General features: G+C 36.6%; 1 protein-coding gene across 50 annotated transcripts in view; it reads right to left on the reverse strand.

Moving 5' to 3' along the window:
• Nucleotides 1-1,527: 1,527 nt before the first annotated feature.
• Nucleotides 1,528-22,931, reverse strand: part of NRCAM (neuronal cell adhesion molecule) — a 336,778-nt gene continuing 315,374 nt past the window's right edge. For 36 of the 50 annotated variants that reach the window (XM_035254142.3, XM_078343186.1, XM_078343182.1 and 33 more), the window contains 3 exons: nucleotides 14,368-14,499; nucleotides 13,461-13,539; nucleotides 1,528-3,900 (listed from right to left, as the gene is read on the reverse strand). In XM_035254142.3, coding sequence (XP_035110033.1) covers nucleotides 3,663-3,900; nucleotides 13,461-13,539; nucleotides 14,368-14,499 — 449 coding nt within the window. In that variant the 3' untranslated portion in view covers nucleotides 1,528-3,662. Of the gene's footprint in view, nucleotides 3,901-13,460; nucleotides 13,540-14,367; nucleotides 14,500-20,473; nucleotides 20,627-21,809; nucleotides 21,936-22,931 lie in introns of all 50 variants that reach the window. The other 14 variants (XM_078343162.1, XM_078343161.1, XM_054237424.2 and 11 more) reach the window with 1 other exon arrangement.

The following is a 22,931-nucleotide window of genomic DNA, read 5'->3' on the forward strand; positions in this document are numbered from 1 at the left end:
TTAAGAGGAAGATTAACAAGCCTCAGAGGGACACGTGCTTGCTCTCTGGAAGCTTTCTCTGCAAATTCCATTTCCCCCTGTTGCAGCAGGCAATTATTTTTGCATGATGAGATCACAAGCTGATTATAAAACTGGTTTGCACCGTGTCCAGAGGCCTCTTTTTCCTCCAAGCAGGTTTCTCTTCCACTGAATAGAGCAGGGGAGCCCTCTGGTGGTAATCTGTAGGAAAATCTCCTGAGCAGGAGGGATATGCTAATTTGGGTGAGAGTTCTTCCTATTCTTTTCCCTTGTCTCCACAAGCCTTTTCCAAAATCAGCCATTAGGTCCTGGCACAGTGGATCATGCCTGTAATCCCAGCATTTTGGGAGGCCAACGCGGGTGGATCACTTAAGGTCAGGAGTTTGAGAACAGCATGGCCAACATGGCAAAACCCGTCTCTACTAAAAATACAAAAATTAGTTGCATGTGGTAGTGTACGCCTGTAATTCCAGATACTTGGGAGGCTGAGGCACAAGAATCGCTTGAACCAACCTGGGAGGCAAAGGCTGCAGTGAGTGCCTCTGCATTCCAGCCTGAGTGACAGAGTGAGACTCTGTCTCAAAATGAAACAAACAAAACAAAATCAGCCATTAGAGGTAAGCCATGCCTGTTGTAAGTCATCTGAACAAGAAAGTTCATACCATCAATGGACTGATGCTTTCTGGGGTCAAGATTGCATTTCTTCATCCATGCTTTTGCTAAAAAACCCCAGGACGCATGATGTGAACAAAGCTATGGATTGTGAATTTGGCGCACACCGTAGAGGGGAGGAGAGGCCCTGATGTGTTGTTCTGAAGTGAGTGACAGACGTGCCTGACCTCCGGGTGGAAACACCAAGCTCTACATAGCACTTTACAGTTACCTTATGTAATATGTGATCCTAATCACCACGGAGGAGGGCAGCTCTGAACCAGCAGGAGGTCTCCTAGGTGTGAGGCTTGGACTAGGGGACTGGAGAATAATGGGCAGGTGGTGGAACACGGGAACATGTGGGGCCTTGGCTGTTTGCAGAGCCCAACGAGTTTGAGAAGATTAGAAGAATGAGGGTGAAGAAAAGGGAGAGGATGACATACAGCCAATACCTGTAGTGTCCAAATTGTCTCTTCAGATGGGAGAGTCAAGAAATCCAAGTCACAGGCACCAGGAACCAGGCTTTGGGAAAGGAGGCAGCACCTGATTTCTTGAACCTTTCTCAAAAGGCTGGGAATATCTAGTCCTGTTTTTCATTCAAATGTTTTTGTTACGTTCTATTTTATATTTAATTTTCTCTGCATAGAACAGCCTTCTGAAAGTAAAAATCAAAATGTTCACCATTTTAAAACCTTAGGCAATGTATGTTTGAAAAAGTTAAAAATCACAAAGAGATCAAGACTGTTTAATAGTTATTTTTTTTAGGGAAATCCAGTCACATTTGCCTGTACCGTACATACACCATTACCTGGACATTCACACTCCACTGGGAACATGATAAATTACAAAAGAGAGAGGAACTTTTAAAACCACATTTAATTTTTAATACAAAATCTGTTGCACTATTACAGAAGTGACCCTTTCATGCACAGATAAATTTAGTATCTACCAGTCTGGAAGAGGAAAACTATATTTTTATTGTTCTCCCCAAATATTTGCAAATTTAAAGTAACTTTTAATCTTTGTGCTCTCTGATGCCAAGGCAAACCTGTTTTGTCTTTTTGTGTTTTCAGTAGACAAGTTGATCTGTGAAAAGTGAATATAGAGACATGAAAGTATTCAGGGCCATCTTTACCTGGGATCACTTTCAACTATGCTTTACCTACACATATCAAAGACGCCCGGTGACTAGGCCTACTGTGCCCCATAGGCAAAGCTCTGACGATTTCATCTAGAAATCTGCTGTCGATATGTAGAAAAGTTCACTATTTCAGTTTCACAGCAAAAAAGGCAGGGGGAGAGGGGAACCCAACAGGTATTTAAGTAGATGCTTTCCAATCCCATTCACTGCATTAATTAGCTTACTTCTTATACAGTACAACATAATCATTGCAGGTTTATTTGTATGTACCACCTATAAGCATATAGCATCTACACTTTAAGTGTATTTACAAATTCAACAAAATATCTACATATAAAAAGCTTTACTTAAAATTAAACTTGATGCAAGTTATGAGAAACCAATTTATTGGCAAATGAAACTGAGCATTCCTTCAACCATAGGTTGTTATAGATTTTCATATTTGGAGGCAACCCATTTGATAGATATTGTTTATGAATATGATAGAAGATACACTTACTTTTTAAACTGCAGATGTAATCCCTTGGACCACTGGCCTTTTAAGCACTTGTCAGATTTCTTAGATTCTGAAATGTGTCTGTAGCAATTTGCATACACATCGCTTAATGCTGCAGAGTTTTGAACTCACATAGGTAAAGTCTTGGAGAATAATATATTACTGTTGGCATGCTATTGTATGCTTTTGGTGTTGGAATAACTTAATTTTTAAAATTAATTTTCTAGCATGTAGACATCTTTCTTACTGAATGTAGCAGAAGCCATAAAGGACCACAAAATCATTACGTGCTTCAGTTGGTGACAAAGCTTCTTTTTATGCTTATGAGGAAATGCTATTTCAAATAAACTGTCTCATTATTTTCATTTTCATGTTTCTTTCTTTTCCCAGCATTGCAGTTTTCATGAACTCTGCTTTTTAAAAGTTGCTTTTAGACAATGACAGTAATCTAGGACTCAGAATGGACTGGAGCAGCTAATACAGAATGCAGTATGTTATGGAATGCTTAATGTCTGAAGGCACTATATGTGTCTTGCCCTGTGTTCTCTGGAGTAATGTTTGAAATTTAATTTGAATGACTTGTTTTTGATTCTTTCGGTATGGCACAAATGCCGAAATGCATTGCAATACACATTGTTTATGCCTAAAAACAACGGAACATAGAAATGATGTACAAAGTAGAACACTGTGCTGCTGTAATGCCTGGACGATTAAGAAGCCTACGGAGTAACAGGAGCCAAGAGCAGGAAATAGTTCTCAGTAAGCATCAGCAATGCGACTGTCATAATGAACTCATTTAGCAAGTATATACTGTACATACTGTTCCTAAGAGTCTCCCAAAAAGACAAACGACAGCTAGACACAGAGTCACCAATTTCACAACAATGTCCACAAAGACATTGAAGTCCTAGAGAATACTACAGTAACACTCTTGACAATGAAAATGGAATTCATATTTAGGGGTTCAGCTGAGGATAGTATAAACAAAGTAGCAAACCATGTTTTCATAACATACACAGGTATGTCCTTTAAATGTGGAGCATTTTTCATGCATCATATTGAACTGTATCCTGAAGAGGAAATAACAGGATCTGTTGGTGATGTTGCATTATTTTTTCTCAGTGCTGAGGAAATCAAGAGTACCCATTTTGAATGAAAAAGTATGCACTTTGCATTCCAGTTCACATTAACATATCATTTGACTGAGTTATGTTTTTGCTCTAACTAGTCTCATAATATTAACATACAGCAGAAAATACACTCTCTACCCATATGTTCATAGTATGAGAGGGCTGACGAACAAGTGCTTAGGATAAACATTCTAGAGAAACGGAATACTGGCAAAGAGCTGAATAATTAAACAAAGGAATTCATGGCGTTGACAGGAGAAGGTGCCTCTGAGCTTTCGTTTCCTTCAGCCGGTTCTTTCTCTTTCTTACCGCTGTATTGTCCAATAAAGGAGCCATCCTCATTGAACTGGCCGTTCACCCCTTCTCCATAGTCAACTAGGCTGTCATCGCTGTCTTCTTTTTTCACAGTCCTGTCTGAAGGAGTTCGACTTCCTTTTTTCAAAGGCTTGTGGTCTTCTGCGTCACTGGAAGAAAGAGAAAACATTTTTGTCAAGATTGGCATTTAGGTAACGTTTTCTGTTTTTATAGATCATGCATGCAAATTATGAGAAAGTGTTTGGAGTCCTGGGCTTCTCTTGACTCCAATGACGAGGGTGAGTTGGAATGGAAATTGGGAGCAGAAATGGTTGAATCATGAAGTCCTCAGTAGAGTGGATGGCTCCCAATTGTGCATGTTAATTTCAATGACAAATTCTAATTCCTGAGTTGAAAGCAATCCAGAAATAATCACAAGCATTAAATAAGAAAGAATTGAGAAAAGTAGAAAAATCATCACTATTTTGAATTCAAAAAGGCAAAAGCTTATGGCAAATAAAGAAGTTAGTATGTTAAACTGCAAACTATCTCTGATTCCCTGGATGTGAATGGAGCATGATTTTGGTTAAGTGTGAAACATGGACTTTTTTTTTTCTGAGACAGAAGGAGAAGCAAAATCCTGCATTTCAAAAATTTTGTTATCAATGCAGGCCAGACTGGGAAACTTCAACCTTACCTTTCAAGAGACCTACAAATCCCATTAAAAGGATGCAGAGGAAACAAATGAAAATAGCCTAAGAAGAAAAGCAAAATCCTTATACTGATAGTACACAGCATTTTTTTTTGGTAAGAATTTTAGCTAATGAGTAAATATTTATTAATCTGGAAAGAGACACACTTTAACTTAAAAGCACTACATTTGTACTATGAATGGCATGCCAATATATTCTAAAGAATGTGAATGATTCCAAACATGTAATAGCAAACCCTTCCTACGCTCATGTTAACCCCCCAGCTCCCTTTCCCATGTGTGTTATGCAGCCTGACCATGTTGGATGGGAATCTGAGGAGTGTACCTTAATATGACTTTATAAGATTCCATTATTATTCTTTTTTGCTTATTTCTCTGTTGAACCCCTAAGCACAATTTCTGAAGTCACAGAGTAATCATTATGTTTTAGACTGTTCACCCATACGGTCAAATAACTAAGTGTGCACATTGACCTATTTGTTACTAGGTAACATTTCGGAAAAAAAATAGAAAAAGTCAATGACAGGATCCAACATTTTGTTTTCTTTCAAAAAACAAAAATGCAAGGCAAAATAGGAAATATATACAGTATTAGTAAAAATGGAAAACCCTTAATATACAAAAGTTATCACTGGCTGCAGTATTTAATCTAGCAATTTGTGCTAAGTCTTTACTGCTCCCTCTGTTTCAGACAGTGACTTTTTTTTTTTCTAGCCAAGATACAAATATTTCAAGATCTGTAAGTATACTGGCTCTTTTGACAATAACTTTTTCTAGGGATTTCAATTTTTCTCCAAGAAGAAAATCTCAAGACTGAGGAAAAAATGCTAGCATAATATAACAGTGGCATATGCCATTGAAAACAACCTGTTTCAGTAACACACGATTACTTGCTGCAAACTGAATTAGCTATAATATCACCCCCGCTAATAAACAACTGGAAAGGTATCATCTTGGGGTGGGCTGTGTTTGGGGAAATTTCAGAGGACAAAGCATTGAGTGCCTAATCTGTTATGAAAATAGCTTATACAGCATCCCTGGGTTTAATTATTAAGTACTTCCTGTGAAATATAGCTCCTGTTCTGGTGTGACTGTTAATTCAGTTGAAGAGTTCAGTAATAGGCAGAATATTGTCACCTGGATTCCAATGGTTAATCGTATTCTGCTTTGTAGAACTAGCATCCCAAGGAATACACTACTGGAAGTTGCCATCTGTGACATTTCTTTGGTCTAGCCATCTATCCACCCATCCCTTCATCCAATAAGTGCTTATTGAGTGCCTACTCTAAGACAGACTGTTCTAGGCACTGGGAATATAGCAGCAAACAAAAGGTTTAGTCTTAAAACCCTGACCTTATTTTTAGGGAGGAAAATACAATTAACAATCAACATAATACAAATTATGTATATTTTATGTCAGGAGACGATTAGCACCATGCAAAGTAGAGAGCTGAGTAAAGATGACAGAAGGTGTTGGAGAGGGGATGAAAAGTTGGCATTTAAATAGGATGTCCAGGAAGCCCTCATCAAGCAGTGATATATGGTCAACTACTTTAAAAGAGTGAATTTAGCAGGGTGGATAGCTGGAGGGAGAGCAGGTCCTGCAGGAGTAACAAGCAGTATAAATGCCTTGAGGTGAGGGCAAGCCTGGCATGTTCCAGGAACACTAAGGAGCTTGGTGTGGCTGAATAGAGACGGCGGGGGGTGGGGGGGTGGGGGGGTGGGGCGTGAGAGAGAGAGAGACAGAGACAGAGACAGAGAGAGAAGTAGGAGTTAAGGTTAGCGGGGTGGCAGGGCTACACCAGGTACCGTGGGACACTGTAACAATGCTGCCTTCATCTCTGAGATAGGAAGCCCTGGGAGGGTTTTCAAAGAATAAGTGACACGCTCTGACTTACATTTTAAAAGCACTACTCTGTTATCAGTGTTGAGAATAGCCTACCTTAGAGGGCTGGGGTTAGTAAACAATAGCAAAATTAGGCCACGCCCATTTATTACACAATGTCTGTGGCTGCTTTTGCGCTACAATAGCAGAATTGCAGAGTTGCAGCAGAGACTATGTGGCCTGTGAAGTCTAAAATATTTAGTTGGCCAACCTCTGCTCTAGAGAGTCAGGGGAGAATATTACAACAATCCAGGAGTAAGATGACTGTGACTTGGACCAGAGTGGAACATTGGAGATGGTATAAAATGCTCAATTATGAACATATTTTGAAGGTAGACCCAACAGGATTTTCTGATGGATTAGATATGGAATAACAGAGAAAAAGACGGCACCAGGATTTTTGGTTTGAGCAACAGGAGGCTTGGAAGTACTGTTACTATGGAGTGAAGCATGTTGAGAGGGGAAAATCAATGGTTCAGTTCTGGGCATATTAAAGTTTAAATATATCATGAGAAGTACTCCTTTAATCATTTTATGAGGCCAGTATAACACTGATATCTAAAACCAACAAGAACACCTTAACAAAGCAAAATTACAGGCTAATCCATTCACGAACATATATGAAAAAATCCCAAACAAACTATGACCAATCAAATTTAGCAACCTACTAAAAAGATAATATTTTGTATCCAGGTTGGGTTTATTCCAGGAATGCAGGTTTGTTTTAGCATTAAAACATCAATTCATACAATTCATCATTTTTGCAGAAGAAAATAAAAATATCTATGATAATCTCAGCAGATTTAGAAAGAGGTATTTGAAAAAATTCAACACCCATTCATGATAAAAACATTAGGAATAGAATGTATTTTTATTCCTAACATTAGGAACATACTTATTTTTAACATGAAGGAATAGAATCCTTCATTAACTTGATTAAGGGTAGCTATAAGAAACCTAAAGTAAACATCATCCTTAATGGTGAACATTGAAAACTTTGTTTAAAATCAGAAATAATAATAATGATGGCTGCTGCCACCACTTCTAATCAAAACTGCATTAAAAGTCCTAAGCAATTTGATAAGAAAAAGAAATAGATGAAAGGAAGCTATCATTATTCATAACTGATAAGACTGTGTATGTAGAAAAGCCAGAAGAATCTATAGGTAAATGTTAGAATAAAAAGAGAGTTTAGTAATGTTGCTTGATACAAGATTAGCATGAGAGTCAATTTTACTTATGCTTTTGCAAACAATTAGGAAGTAAAATTTAAAATATTATTCCATTTCTAATACCATAAATATGAAGTATATAAAGACAAATCCAACAAACATGTGTAAGACCTCCAAAGAAAATAAGTTTTATTCAGAGTTATTAAAGATCTGAATGAATGGAGGAACATTCCACATCCATGGATGGGAGACTCAAATACAGTAAATATGTTAACCTTCCCCATACTGCCCTTTAGCTGCAATTTATTTCTGGCAAAAGCTCAGCAGGTTTTTATGTGGATCTTGGCAGGCTGATTCTAAGATGTACAAATAAAAGAAAAGGGCTAAGTATTTAAAAGGCTCTTGAAGAAGACAAGTAAAGTTAGAGAACTGAACCTAGCATGTATCAAGACTTATTAAAACCTGTATTATTAAGACAATATAGTTTTGGTGCAGAGATAGACAGATTGACCAGTGGAATGGAATACAGGGTCTTGAAACTGGTGGAAGATCTTTTCGTTGGCTTTATTTCTACATCATATTTTTATGCTATCATAACAAGAATAATTTTTAAAATCTTATTTTCTAATTGCTTGCTGGTTGGTACCTAGAAATATAATAGACTTTTATGTTAATTTTGTGTCAAGCAACATTACTAAACTCTCTTATTATAATATTTTCTTTTTGATTCATTTGGGTTTTTACATACAAAATCATATCAGTTATGGTTAATGACCAGCGAAGAAGGGGCTCCCCGAAGCATCCATTCATTCCAGCTTAACGGTTGTGGCAGAGGAGAGAATCAACAGCAACACAGGCTGTGCCTGAAAGAAGAGAAGAAACTGGGATGCTCCCTCCTCTAACAGTCCTTCCAGAAAAAGCCATTCAAAGGCAGCGAGATCTTTTTAAGTCCAGTCTTTATTAAGTGCTGAAAAAATATCTTATTGTAATAATTAGAATCTGGTTAAATGAGAAAAAATTATATAAGTCATAGGCACAGTGCTGGCACATGGTTTGTGTTCAACAAGTTTAAGTGTCCATCTCCATCAACCTCTTCTCTCTACTCCAGGCCCCTACTTCAGAGAGATTTGTTTTTTCTAAGAAATACCTTGTGTAACACACACACAGAACTTTCCAGATGTGTTAAGTGGTTACAACTCTGTGTGATGCACTGTATTAGGACTTGCCCTTTTCAACTCCAAGATGAATTTTGTAATGAAATAGTAAATAATATTCTGCTTTTGACATTGTATTCAGTGAAATTGCCATGTCAAGTTTAAATATGAAAGAGTTTTCCAAATGAGATGAATCAAGAAGTCACAGAAGATGATTTAAAAGTCATATAGATATATATATATACCTCTCTCTCTCTCTCTCTCTCTTGCAGTGTAGTGGTCAAAGCTTTACAAAACAAGTAAAAATTCATTCACATTTTAATGAGAATGTTTAAGGATGGTGTGTATCAGATATGAATTATTAGTTCTAGATATCAAAGGCTGAATGGATTTCAAAATAAGATATACATAGCTAAAACATATTCAGTATATAAATATTGATACAATATCCAGTATATTGATACTTACATTCATAAATCAAGATCACTGTGCAGCAGAAAGAAATGTTCCTATCACAATGCTAACACTGCATGACTTCCCCTGGGAAGACTCCCTGTGCCACCTTCCTTCTATGCTGCCCCCCTGGCTTCAGCTTCCTGCTCCTGTTCTCTTGGTACCTTAGTTATATCTCTTCCATAGCACTGTTCACACTCTGGTATTTGTTCTTTTCCTTCCCTGCACCCATCACTAGGCGATAAACGCCCAGTGTGGAACCAAATCCTATTGGTTTGAATATCCCCAAAGCCTGGCATACAGTAGGCACTCAATAAATACTGGCAGAATGAGTTCACTGTAAAATAATAGAGGAGACAGTGGGAATTTTAGAAAGTAAAGAAAAATTTGAACATAAATATCTTAGTTTCATGATGGCAGACAAAGCACTGGAATATATCCTTTCCTTTCTCTTACCCTAAGAATAAATTTTTAGAGAGTTCAAATTGTTTTTCAACAGCAATTTGTTCAGAAGTGTGCACATCCATTAAATCCTACTGAGTAAAATTTGGCAACAGCAGGTAAATCTCTGATAATTCTGTCTGATTTTCCTGTTGTTACCATCCTCCCATGGCCAAACCACATTGCACCTCTAGTGACATTCATGACCCAAATACTCTTTCCTACCCACTCTCTGAAAGTCCATTATTATTCTGCTCACAAACCAGTTCATGTTTTGTGAGCAAAATAACTCTAATGTATATAACAAATGTGCCACATCTTGGTATCATTCAAGCCTTATAAGCATGGGTTAGCATGCCTGACACAAGCCCATGTTCACATGAATGACAAGATATGTGTGGCAAGAACCACCTATTATGCAGTAAGTTATGAGTTCAAGTAACATGGGCATATGGTTTATGACCTAGGTTTATTCTGGTCTTAAGGAAAATGGATCTAAAGAATAAAAAAATACTTACACTGTTGGTTGCATTGTTTCTCTGATTTTTCTATATGCTAGTAAGGATGCAGATCCTACTGTCTGTATAATTAAAGAAACAAACAAAGAAAGCTGCAGGCTTCCACCAGAGGGTAACTGCTTGGGGGTGGGTGTCAGAGTAAGGGCACAGGGTTATAGCATATAATCACATTTGGCCACCAGTGAGGTTCTATCCCTCTTTGCACTATAAAATATCATCTGGCTCAGAGCCAGCCATGTAGAAAATGTTTCATCCTCAGACTAGAGAATCAGCAAATCAGAAATGGGAATTAATTTACACTTAGGCAATAGTCCTAATTTTGTGTATGTCTGATCGGCATAATAATTTGCTTTTGGAATGAAAGACAGTAAAAATCAATAAATAATACAGAGCTCAAAACTTACAGAAGGTGCAAAGTAGAGACAGGACCCTGGTGATTTCAGGAAGTGAATGACACTTAAATGTATTATTAAAAACAAAAGATTCTATTAATAAACCGTTGGAGCTGTTTTCATTAATCACAGCCTCTAAGATAATAAACATTTTTGGATTTATTTAAATAAAAAATAAACCAAAGGGAAAACATTCTGAGGTAGTGTCAGGAAATCAAAGGACAAAGCCCTATCTTTGTAAATCAAAGTAAAAAAACTGGTTGGAATTTTGGGGAAGTGATTTTGCTTGTGGGATTGTCCTTATGAACTTTTATTTTCATTAAAAAAAATTACATCATTGAGTTATGTTTTGAGTTGAAGACACCCATCAGAACCTTATTTCCCTTGGCACCTCCCAAATTTACATCATTACATGTATGACAAGTGTATAAGTGTTTCTGTCTTCCTGTCAATTGGGTTTGCACTCAATAAGCCCAAACAAAAAGTCTTTCTTTCCTGTGAAACTAAGGCCTAAGCTAAAGACAGCTATTTGAAAACACTTCACCAACACAGTACATATAAATTAACACTAAGACAAAGAAATATGACCAAATAGATGTAAACACAGTGATTATGAGGCCCGTAACCAAATACTTGCTATGTACTGCTCCAGACAGAAAACTATATTAATGTTGTTAGTAGATGGCTTGTAGAAGAAAATACAAATCACAGAACTATGAATCACAGGCAATGGCTGAGTTGAAAGTAAAACCAACAGTCTTTTAATTCCAAACTAGTTCATAAAACTCAACCTCCATTTTTTCTTATAGTTCCATGGGGGTTCATGTGCAAGTCTGTTATGTGGATACATTGTGTCGTGGTGGAGTTTGGGTTTCTAGTATACCGTCACCCAAATACCGACCTTGATTTTAATCAAGTTTTAATGGAGTAGGCAGCAGTTTTCTGGGAAAGTCACATGACCTCAGATCATGGTTTCACATCACTATAATAGCAAGTTGATGTTTGAGCCCCACATGGTGAGCAGTACATTGCCAGATTCATTGACGCATGATAATGTAGAATAGGAACCCATCACCACGGAGAATGTATGAAGGACAATGGTTTATTTCCAATTCATGCAAATACATGTTTTTTTTCAGGCCATGTTAAAGATTTTGCTTCATCACAATAAATAAGGGAGTGGTTTGCATATCCTGTAGAGAATTATAGCCACAAGAACTCTAAAAATAAGAAGTTATTTAGTAATTGTCAGCTTACCTGCTTTACAGGAGAAACATGTGTAAGGGTGAATTATTTCAGCAAAGCTCTACTCATCCAGATGCCCTATGCTATGGGCTTCTGTAAGCTGTTCTAATGTGTTACAAAAACCTCTTGGGTGCATGAGTGTGGATGCTGTATGAGGTTTTTTATACACTTGCAGCTCCAGAACCAACTTCTGACATCAAGACAACCCTTGCTAGGCATTTTTGGACCATGAGATACAGAAATTCTGAGGACTTTTTGAAACCATCGTTATCTCTCTTTAAGAGATCAAAATATAAAAACTTAGGGGCTGAGATAATAAAGGAAAAACACAGGTATCTGCATGGAAATTGATATGAAAACAATTTTATTGAAAATATATGTCTTTTTCTCAATCAGTTCTCTATTTTTCATCCTTAGCATGGTGTCACATGAAAGTATGATATTCTATGATACCGACATGATAGTGACATGGAAAAACCAAAAATGAGCTCTAGAGACAAGTAAAACTTAACATAAATATCTTCTCTACAAATGTTGCCTTGTAATCACAATAGTGAAATGTTTTATTTCACCTAAAAGCCTCTTCATCTTGCAAACAATGTCTCAAAATGGGCTTAATGCATAATATAAGAGATTTTATATAAGCAAGAGGCTTCTAAAAAGAAAAAAACAAGGCACAAAAGGTATTTTTATTTATTTATTTATTTATTTAGAGACGGAGTTTCGCTCTTGTTACCCAGGCTGGACTGCAATGGTGCGATCTCGGCTCACCACAACCTCCGCCTCCTGGGTTCAGGCAATTCTCCTGCCTCAGCCTCCTGAGTAGCTGGGACTACAGGCACGCGCCACCATGCCCAGCTAATTTTTTGTATTGTTAGTAGAGACGGGGTTTCACCATGTTGACCAGGATGGTCTTGATCTCTTGACCTCGTGATCCACCCACCTCGGCCTCCCAAAGTGCTGGGATTACCGGTGTGAGCCACCGCGCCCAGCAAAAGGTATTTTTAAAAGGCATACTTTAAAAATAACAGAATCCCCACATTTTATTCTAATAAATATTTTGTTTCCGTTTTTAAACAAATCTAAAATAATCTTTTTTTCAATTGGAAAGATATATCTTTGTTTAAAGAAAATATTTTTTAAAAATTTAGCACATAGGTTATATTAACATTTTCCCTTAATGATGGAGTCAAGCCAGAATGTATTATCAAAGTTCTGTGAGTAACACATTGCCTAGAGGGCTATGATATTTCTTAATAATTAACAGCTTCTAAAACAATCTAGTCACCATTTCATGATTAATGGGCAAGGCTATAGGTATTGTTTAGGAAAACTAGCTTCAAATTCTAGATGAGATAGTCTGTTCAAACTGATTTTATTACAGCGTGTTTAGAAAATGACAAGTATAGTTTTCTTTGCAATGCAGGCTTTGGAGGGTCTTCTCTGTTGTTTTAATGCTCATAGTAACACACTGGCTTTGCTAGATTGATCAGTACAGCATGGGCCTATGGAAAATGTGACAAAGTGGGAGACATTCTACCTCCAAAATCATGACTAAAATCAAAATTTATTTTTTTAATGAAAAATGAAAATGTTTGACCATGAGGGACATGTAAACACTGAGACATGGAGGTATCCCTAAACTTACATTTGAGGAAAATACGAGATGCCAGGCAGAGCATGTCCTGGCCAAGTTCCATTCTTGGGACTGTGTTGGTGTGGGCAGGGAAGATGAAGAGCAGAGAAGCAGGGGCTCACCTGTATTCCCCAAACGTTCCATCGTCTTCCTTCATAGGCTGGATTTCAGGGTCAGCATGTGCATCTTCCTTTTCTTTAACTAAAAATTTCAAAAAGTTATTATTGTCTATTGATCTCGTTTTTTCTTTTTCAAAGTCCATGAGAGTATTCTTTGAGATATATACAGCAGTGAAAAATAATTCTATACACAAGTAGATGTAATCATATATAGTGGCCATGCATATATTCTGGTGTTTTAGTTATTTTTGAGGCAGCCCAATAGAATGTTCATTTGTTAATACATAAAGTTGACTAGTCTCTTACTTGATAAAGAAATAATATTTAAGTTTCTAAGATTTTCCCCTACTTTACCAATCTATTTAGTAGCTATATTAATGGTTGCAAATTGTTTTTATAAGTCTATTCTTTCACAGATTTTTTTTTTCTTGTCACTGAAGGGAAAATGGTCAGGTAAAGAAAATATAAATTTAATGGACCCACTAAATTGAATAAACCATTAACCTTACAGGGAAAGCAATGTTACACATCACAATATCAAGACTATCAAGACTTAGTTCATGTATTTCTTCCTCTGAAAAACTCTCTACACACCTTCCCCCCAACTCTCCTCTTGACAGATGGTTTTAGGTGTTACTTAGGCATCCATAACTTGTGTGGAGTCTAAGAGTAGATTCACTAATGTTTTCAGAGAACAGATTGATTTACTCATCCAAATGCCTTATGATTGTTGACAATGTTAAACTGCCATTATATAAAATGGGATCAAAAGTCATTTGAAGAGAAAGTCCAAACTCATGGCTCTGGGAAGACATGATATTACAATCTACATGATTACCCCCATGATTTCTTTTTAGTTTAATGGATTATTATGTAGCATTACAAAGCAATTTTAATGTTTCTTTCTTACCTGGATATTTACCACCCTTGTTTCTTCTGATGAAGCAAACAATCAGCAAAATTAAGATAAGGAGAGCGACAGCACACATCAGACCAATGAACCAGCCCTGAGTTGCAATATCCACCTGCCGGCTTGCCATCGCTGGAAAACAGATCAACGGTGTTGGTGGCAATAGGGTTAGGGGAGATGCGAACTGCTGCAGTCTCTTAGAGTAAAAATTGTCACATTATGTGAGCTTTCATGTATTTTACATGTGGCCCCAAAGTAGGATCTGCCAATTATTAATTGGGAATTATATAAATACTTAATTTGGAAAAATCTTAATTCATTAAAAAATTCAAATATAGAATATTAAATGCTAACAAACTCTGGTGAACATTGTGTTCAGTTATTCTCACTGAATATTCTCAATAAAAACATATTCCTAAACCAATTAAAGTATTCACTGTTTACAGGATACATTTTACATTAAGTACAATAAGAAAAATATAAAACTGACTTTTAAATAGAACAGAATGTATACATCTAATTGAGTATTTTCTCTTCAAAGGCACTGCTTTTAGATGTTAAACTGTCATTGCAAGGCTGTTGCCATTTTCAATATTTAAAAAAATTCTGTTAAAAAAGAAAATGGTCCATACAAGAAACCTTTCCAGATCAGGAAAATAACTGTATTGTTTTACATAACATCTCAATTGGCACCCAAAATATTACTTAGATTTGTTATTGATCTCATTCACAAGAGTTGGTTCTGAGTGGAAATTTATAAAAAACCAAATTCACCCTCAAAGAATCAATATTTGTTATGGCTAAGGATCCATTCAAAAGACTGGAGTATCTCTCGGTCAGTGAAATCATTATTTGCCTAAGTGACCAGTTTGAAAAGAAAGTACTCACTTATGTGTATACATATCCTTTCAGTTTGCATCTATTCTGTTTGAGTAAATGAATGTGAAGCCCCTTATTCCATCAGTCATAATATGCAAAACTTCTAAGAAAACCACAGAATAACTAGCATTTTGGGTATTATTTAAAAGTATCAATCTTATGGGAAAAAGTGCAGCATCAATGGCTATTCAGACATGCCCATGCGGATTTGCTTAAATTAACTGGTATATATTCTTTTTTTAAAAGACCTTTATTTTCTATTTTGACCATAATTAATATAAAGCATTTTCTTCTTTTGACTCCATCAGCAGGTTTATATCATGCTTTTAATTTGGCTGAATTTCTTCTGAATATATTTTACATGGTTGAGTTAGGTGTGTGTGATCTCAGGATGCATAAATAAACATGACTACGCATATCCCAGGTTCTGCTACTGTTGTAAAAATAGCATCTCATTGTTTTTTTTTCTCCATATGAAATTTAGGGAGAAAAAAGGAAATGCTAAAAATCAAGTATGAAGAGGAAGGTAAAAAAAAATATGGACATATGTAGAAGAAATAAAATGAGAAGCAAAAATACATTATTTGAAAAGTGAAAAGCAGGTAGTCTTTTCCCAATAGGCCCTTGTGGCCTCATTAGTTAGAGAAGTTTTGAGCTGTATCAAAGCCACACACAAGTAAAGTACCAGGTTAGGTAGTTTCCCCTTTCCATACACATACCATAGTCATGATGATGAGAATGAAGACAATGGTAATAACACTGACAGCTAACATTTGTGGACCTTACCATAGGCTAGGCACTGTGCTGAAGGTATATCTCACTTAATCTTTACAACAATTCTCTGAGGTAGGCATCAGGAATAAATCCATGCCCAAGGAAGATAAAAAACTTGCCCAACATTTAGAGCAACCTGTGTCTGACCAACTCCAGAGAATATGCTACTAGCCATTATATTATACTGCTGCCATGCATTCCTAAGAACAATCCAGACATCAAACCTGCACAAGTCTTAAGTTAAACAATAAAATGCCATAGAAACTTCCTATTCTGAGACAGGCAAAAAGGTATTAAAACTCCATCATTACATCCTCTTTGGCAATATGTTTCTTTCAATTAATGCTTGGTCTTTCTGTGCCTTTTCTCCAAAACTGAACCAAATACCAAATGGCATTAAGTCTCTCAAGCATTTGACTAAAGTTGGAGTTCTTGTTTTCAGTGTGCTGATTTACAGCCTTGTCATAAAAAGATTCAGCTTTTACATTTTTCATCTAATTAAATGCAACTAAAAAGGGAAAAAATAAGAGACTCAGGTACTAGTGCAGATATTGCTCTATAAGGATGGTGACTGCCAAAATTGACTGGCAGCTTGCTGCTATGCAACCAAGAAAAAATGGATGGATGTTTGATGGGTGGTAAACAAACATCCAAACTGACTTTGAATTTCTGCCTCTATGTCTAAAGAAAAAAAGTATTGAATATTTCACTGCCCTATTATTTAAAATAGGCAGGCACAATATGATAATAGGTACATGTGTGCACACACACAGTCACATTCAGACACACACAAGTGCACCATAAATTGACATAAAATGGAAATTGTATAAATGTAAATAACAATTTCTATAGACTTTCCATCAATAAAAGAAAATATTTAAATTGCAGAATGACTAAAAGAGGCTTCAAGTTTTCTCAGGACAATCTAAAATCATCTGGGACATACAAATTCAAGCCATAACCACCATAGTGCATAACATACACACACACACACACACACACAGAGAGAGAGAGAGAGCGAGAGAGAGAGAGAGAGATTAAACCTATGGGGCTTTTCCTTCTAGAATCAGTTTCAATGGGTGGGTATCACCCATTGAAGGGCTGGGTAGTAGAGTAAAAGAAAATCTTCATTAACTGAATTTTTTAACAATAAAATTATATTCATGTATTATTTGAGTAATCCAGAAATGATAAATTAAACACATATAAAGAACATGAAAATAGAAAATAAGGCAGAATAATGAGATTTGCTTTGTTTTCTGGAAGTCGGCTTTACAACAGTTTTCTGCTCTGGCGTTGCTTGCTGTCATGGATAATCCATGCTCTGTGGTAGGAGGTCTCTGAGGAAAATGCTCTTGAGTCCTCAGAACCGCAGAATCAACATGGAAGAGGCAGGGTGAGGGAAATGGTTATTTGTTCTATACCATTTTGAAGAATGCACTATGGATGAAAATGTCCTGTTCAAATGCTTAGAAATGTTTAGGAAGAGCACACTGTGACCTTAACCAACATTTGGAGACAATTGACAAAAACTGTTGGGTCTTGTGAAAACAAATGTTTTAAATCCTTTGTGATGTCAAGAGAGAATGGGTAATTGAGGGACAGAGGAGGTGGATGGCGTTAATGAGAGGTCATACCTGGTCATACCAGATGGGGTGGCACTAATGAGAGGTCAAATGGGGGCGGGGAGTGGGGCTAATGAGAGGTCATACCAGATGGGGTGGCGGTAATGAGTGTTCATACCAGGTGGGGTGGCGGTAATGAAAGGTCATACCAGTAGAACGGGGAAGAAGCGCAGCATCGGGACACTACCTATCTTGTTTGTTGTTCAGTTTGTGCCATAGGAAAAAAATTAAGAAATATACCTAAAAAATCCATACTCTAAAAGGGAGAGATGGTATAATGGTAGGAAGATTCATGAAACAACTGTAGATGATAGTTGAGTCTAAGGTCCTAAAATTAGCAGAACTCAGAGAAAGAGAGAAGCAGCTCATGAATGCAGAGTTCAAAAGTAGCCAATGATACGATTTCAAGTCAGAAATACTGACATCCTTACACCGTGGAACCCAGCAGGAAGGGAGGAGGGGCAGGAGCAGTGGAAGGCAGGGCTTTCACACCAGAGTTAACCCAGCAGCCCCAAAGTACAGAGCGTTGTGAACTGGGAAAAGGAGGCAGCATAATGGTAAACTGAGGCATTCTAGAATGCTGGCAGCATTTGCTCTTACAGGTGATGTGTTAACTAAGGTCATGAGTTTAATCAATATTTGTTCTTTTTAATACATTTAGATGTAAAAAGTGACAAGAACTGGTTGGGACCTTGTCTTGTCTCTCTATCACTGGCACACAAGAAGGCCCACCTATCACAATTCCTCGCCTTGAACTGTCTAGCAGTTGCTGCTGGAATTGTAGGCATTATACTGCTGAGTGAAAAATAATTTTCTAAAGGGGTTGTCTTTTGTCCTGTAAAAGGACAAAAAGTGCTACCACTTGATTTTAAGGGTGAATCTAACTTTGGCTTAAGTCACTTTTTCCTTTCCTAAACATTTCTAACAATTTTAACAGGTCACTTTCAACATAGTAGATTCTTCATAAATAGTCCAGAACCAGTAACCATGTGCAGCCCACGGGGATCCAGAATCACTGATTGGATTTACCAAGTGTTGACTGAAGCTGCCCTTTCTGAGACAGCCTGTCCCTTCCTTGGCCTGTGGATATTTGTGACCTTGTACAATGGGTATAGCGAGGACCTTTCTTCTGTAGATAGAAGGACAAGCTTCTAATCCCAGCTATACCAGGTTCCTACTGAGCAGCCTGGAAGGTCCTCCACCTCTCCGACTTGAGAGGTAAATGGAGTAATAATGGTGCCTATGTCACAGGACTGTCGTAAAGACTGAATGAGAAAAACACTTATTGAGACTTATGAGAACTTACAACTTTCACTTATGAGAAAGCCTGCTGTATAGGAGAGCTGACTAAATGTTAGTCCCATTACTATTACTAGCCTTCCAGCTATATACGAAGAGAATATCTACTTGAGCTTTTAGTATTTTAAAAATAAAAGTTATCAATAACAACAAACCAGAACCTTGTAAACTAGCTATGAATTGATTAGATATTCCCCTTCTAAGTTTAACACACTGGTTTCCTAGTACGATGTACATAAATGGATATGAAATACAAAGAACGGAATAACAGAAAATGTGTTGTTTTCTTAAAACATTATGATTTTAGCAAATAAATATCTTTAAAATATAGTTTAATACATTCTGGTTGCTTTTTAAAAACCACTTAATGATCATATGTTTTTCTGAATTGTAAACACTGACTTTAAAAATCATAATGCTTCATTAATGAAAGTCACAAAAAATACATTGTGTAATGTATTCTACAGGATATGCACATTTCTTTAAGAATGCATGGAATGACTGAAAATAACATGGAGGTATGAACCACAGAATGAACATGTACCACAAACAACCCTTGTTTAAATGTAAGTAGCAGGGATTGTTCTCCATCTAGTGAGCAAATACGAATGTTCTCGCATTTCATGTGAACATTTTTCTTTATTTTGGAAGCTTTATTTTTTACTTGTGTATTTTGATAATATTCAATTAAGTAAATATATACAGGCAGTAAAATTTGGTGTGATAAAAAATGTAGCATATGAATTGTACAAGTTCTTATTTCACACAAATGTAATAATATCTATATCAGTTGTCTAAGCAGACTGCAGGGTTCTGCTGGGTTGTAGGCCATTTTGAAATAAAGAATTGTGACTTTTTTTTTTCTTTTTTGAGTCGGAGTCTTACTCTGTTGCCCAGGCTGGAGTGCAATGGCGCACCCTCGGCCTACCACAACCTTTGCCTCCTGGGTTCAAGTGATTCTCTTGCCTCAGCCTCCTGTGTAGCTAGGATTACAGGTGCCCATCACCACACCCAGCTAATTTTTGTATTTTTTAGTAGAGACAGGGTTTCACCATGTTGGCTAGGCTGGTCTTGAACTCCTGTCCTGAGGTGATCTGCCTGCCTCGGCCTCCCTAAGTACTGGGATTACAGGCGTGAGCCACCATACCCGGCCGGAATTGTGACTTTCTTATAAGTTGTTTCATCTTCAAAAGCATTTTAAAAATTTCAGTTTAACTCTTAGGGAAAGTTTATACGTGTGATATTAACAATTGAATTCTTTAAATAATATAAATTAAAATAACATGTAAGACTATTTTTGTGATGTTTTTTGGTAATAATGTGGCTAGAAGATGATTTGCTAAATTCCATAATTCATTTGATATAAAGAACCAAAGACAAAAACCAAAACTTCCAACCCAACAGGGCCCCATAGAAAGACATTCATGCCCTACCCATAACACAGCTCCACCAGCCCCCACCTCCAGCTGGAGCACCTGGCGGCCTCCACCTCTGAGCGGGAGCCTGAACAGGTGTGGTGTGCGCCTCACCTGGGCCCGTCTCAAACACAGCCTCTGAACTCACAAAACCAGAGTCCCCCACTGCACCAACTCGAACTTTGTATGCTGTTCCTGGCATTAGACCCTTTAACCCAAAGAAGCTCCGAGAACCATTTACAATTTCTTTTCTCCATTCTTCTTTGCCTATGGAAATTTTGCAAAAACAACAAATTTGAATATTTTAACGGACCAGAAGTCACTTATCGCTTCAAGAAAGGAAAATTCTTTATAAGCTCAAGACAAAATGTAGGATGCTTAGGTTTACCATTTTAGATTATTATAAATGTAGTCATGTCCAATAAATCAATTAAAATGACCTATAGAAAATATCCTCAAAGAAAAATAGACTGGATATCTAGATTGCTTATTAATTTTATATATTCCCATTGTATTAATTCTCCTCTTTAACACAAAGGAAGGTTCTTTATCTGCACCTTGCCTTATGAAACTGCTGAGTTTCTCTAAAGATGTTTATCAAAAGAACTGTTATACATTAAATAGCTTAAGTGAACTATGGGAAGAATTATTTTTTAAGATTCACAAGATGAATCTTTCTGTAAACTTAAATGCCTTCCAATTCATCAATTCAACCTTTCCCAAGTATTGGTTTTTCTAAAGGGATCATTATTTCTAAAAATATTTATTTGCATGATAAAGGCTTAAACAGAAAGTTGGACTCTCTTCAACATTTTGTCACAAACATTTATTGGCCACCTCATTTATTCTATGTAGAGCACACTGCATTTAGGAGAGGGACATTGGGTTTTCATTAACCGCTGAAAGTAAAAGCTGCCCCATCTCCTAGCAGATGTGACCAGATCTAAGAAGAGTGCCTGACTTGAGAATATATCAAACATTAAAACATATTTAATGCTCTCCCAAAGTATTAATTTTCTTCAGTTTTTTATAAAATTCTGTTTGGCTAGTTAGGGCAAAATGAATACTTCCAATTCAGTTTAATTTCTGCTACTTCAAAGTTCGATTTGAAACAAACCTGCTTTTCTTTCCTACTAGTACTTGCAAATATAATTATTCCTTATTACCCTTGTTTATGTGTGTGGGCATAGAGCCAGTTTTAAGTACCATGATATGAAAATAACATACGTAATGGAACATATGCCCTCTGTTATTAACATAAAAAGTGATTCCTGGTTATGCATAAAATATGTGGTATGCTGATGGCTCACTATAATTTTTTAAGATAACTCATTCATCGAATTGGATCAAATTTTTTTCAAGATGATCCACAGTAAATTCTTAAGAAAGTTCTTAATCTTTTAAAATGCATCCTCCAAATTAAAAATCGGGTAATGAAATGGTTTCTTACTGCCTGCTACACCATATTCAACATAAAAGTTGACATGCTCTGGTCCCTCATATTCCCAACTGATATTGGCATAGGTCTCAGCAGCTGCAGCAGTAAGATTGCTGATCCTGGGATTTACTGCTTGAACTAAATATACAACAGAAAAATAAAACAGACAAACAATCATATTGCAGCACCATACACGCAAATATAAAATAAGTTTAAATACTCTGAAATTGTGCAAATAGAATTAAATAATAATTTACTGTTAAAACTTAGGATTCACTCATGCTTCACTTTCATTACACAGAAATATTTTTTGCTTCTTAATGAGAGCATTAGGAAATAAATTAATAATCAGAAATAATGATGCATAATGTTAAAATTTATGAGTTCTATTATATGGGTTCTGAACAAAGTAAACTGTTGTCCACTAGATACATTCCTGGGAAATGTCACTGTCTTCATTTACTAATGTGTGATGGAGAGGGGGACTGCTGAACAATCCCAGGGACAGAAGTCATCATGGAATATCAGAGACTCCAAGGTAAAACCCAATACTATATCGCTACTTTTCAATTCTATGTGTCATCTCCATGCAGGTCTTTGCAAAATCTGTGTTGGTGTGACAGAGAATGCTCCTTTGAACAGCAGCTTTTGATCTGTTTTAAAAAGCATACTTCTTTGAGTGTCAAACTCTGGGGAACTCAGGGACCCCAGGTAAAGAACCCCTGCTTTAGAGAATGATGTTGGAAGGGAAGCTGCAAAAGGAATTGCCAGATATGTTCTACCAGAAGTTAAGAAAAAATAAAGAAAATAAGTAAAAACTATTTCATGTAACATATCCCAGAGAGCAAGACAATCTTACCTGTTAACTGTTTGTTACAAAGCATTTTCTGAAAGATCATAGTGCAACCTAAATAGCTTCTTAAAAATCCAAATTATGGAGACCAGATGATGCTACATGCTTGCTACCGGGTAAAGACAACATCTAAAGTCATTAAAAAATGTTATTTGAATACCTAAGGCTGGCAATTCTGTCAGTCCTACCTCAATAGCTTAAACTAAAAATGAAATATTTACAGATGTGTTAACTTGGGCAGTTAAAAAATAAGATCAATTTATTATCCCACATAAAATTGA

Source organism: Callithrix jacchus, chromosome 11 (genome assembly GCF_049354715.1).
Source record: "Callithrix jacchus isolate 240 chromosome 11, calJac240_pri, whole genome shotgun sequence".
NCBI lineage: Eukaryota > Metazoa > Chordata > Mammalia > Primates > Cebidae > Callithrix > Callithrix jacchus.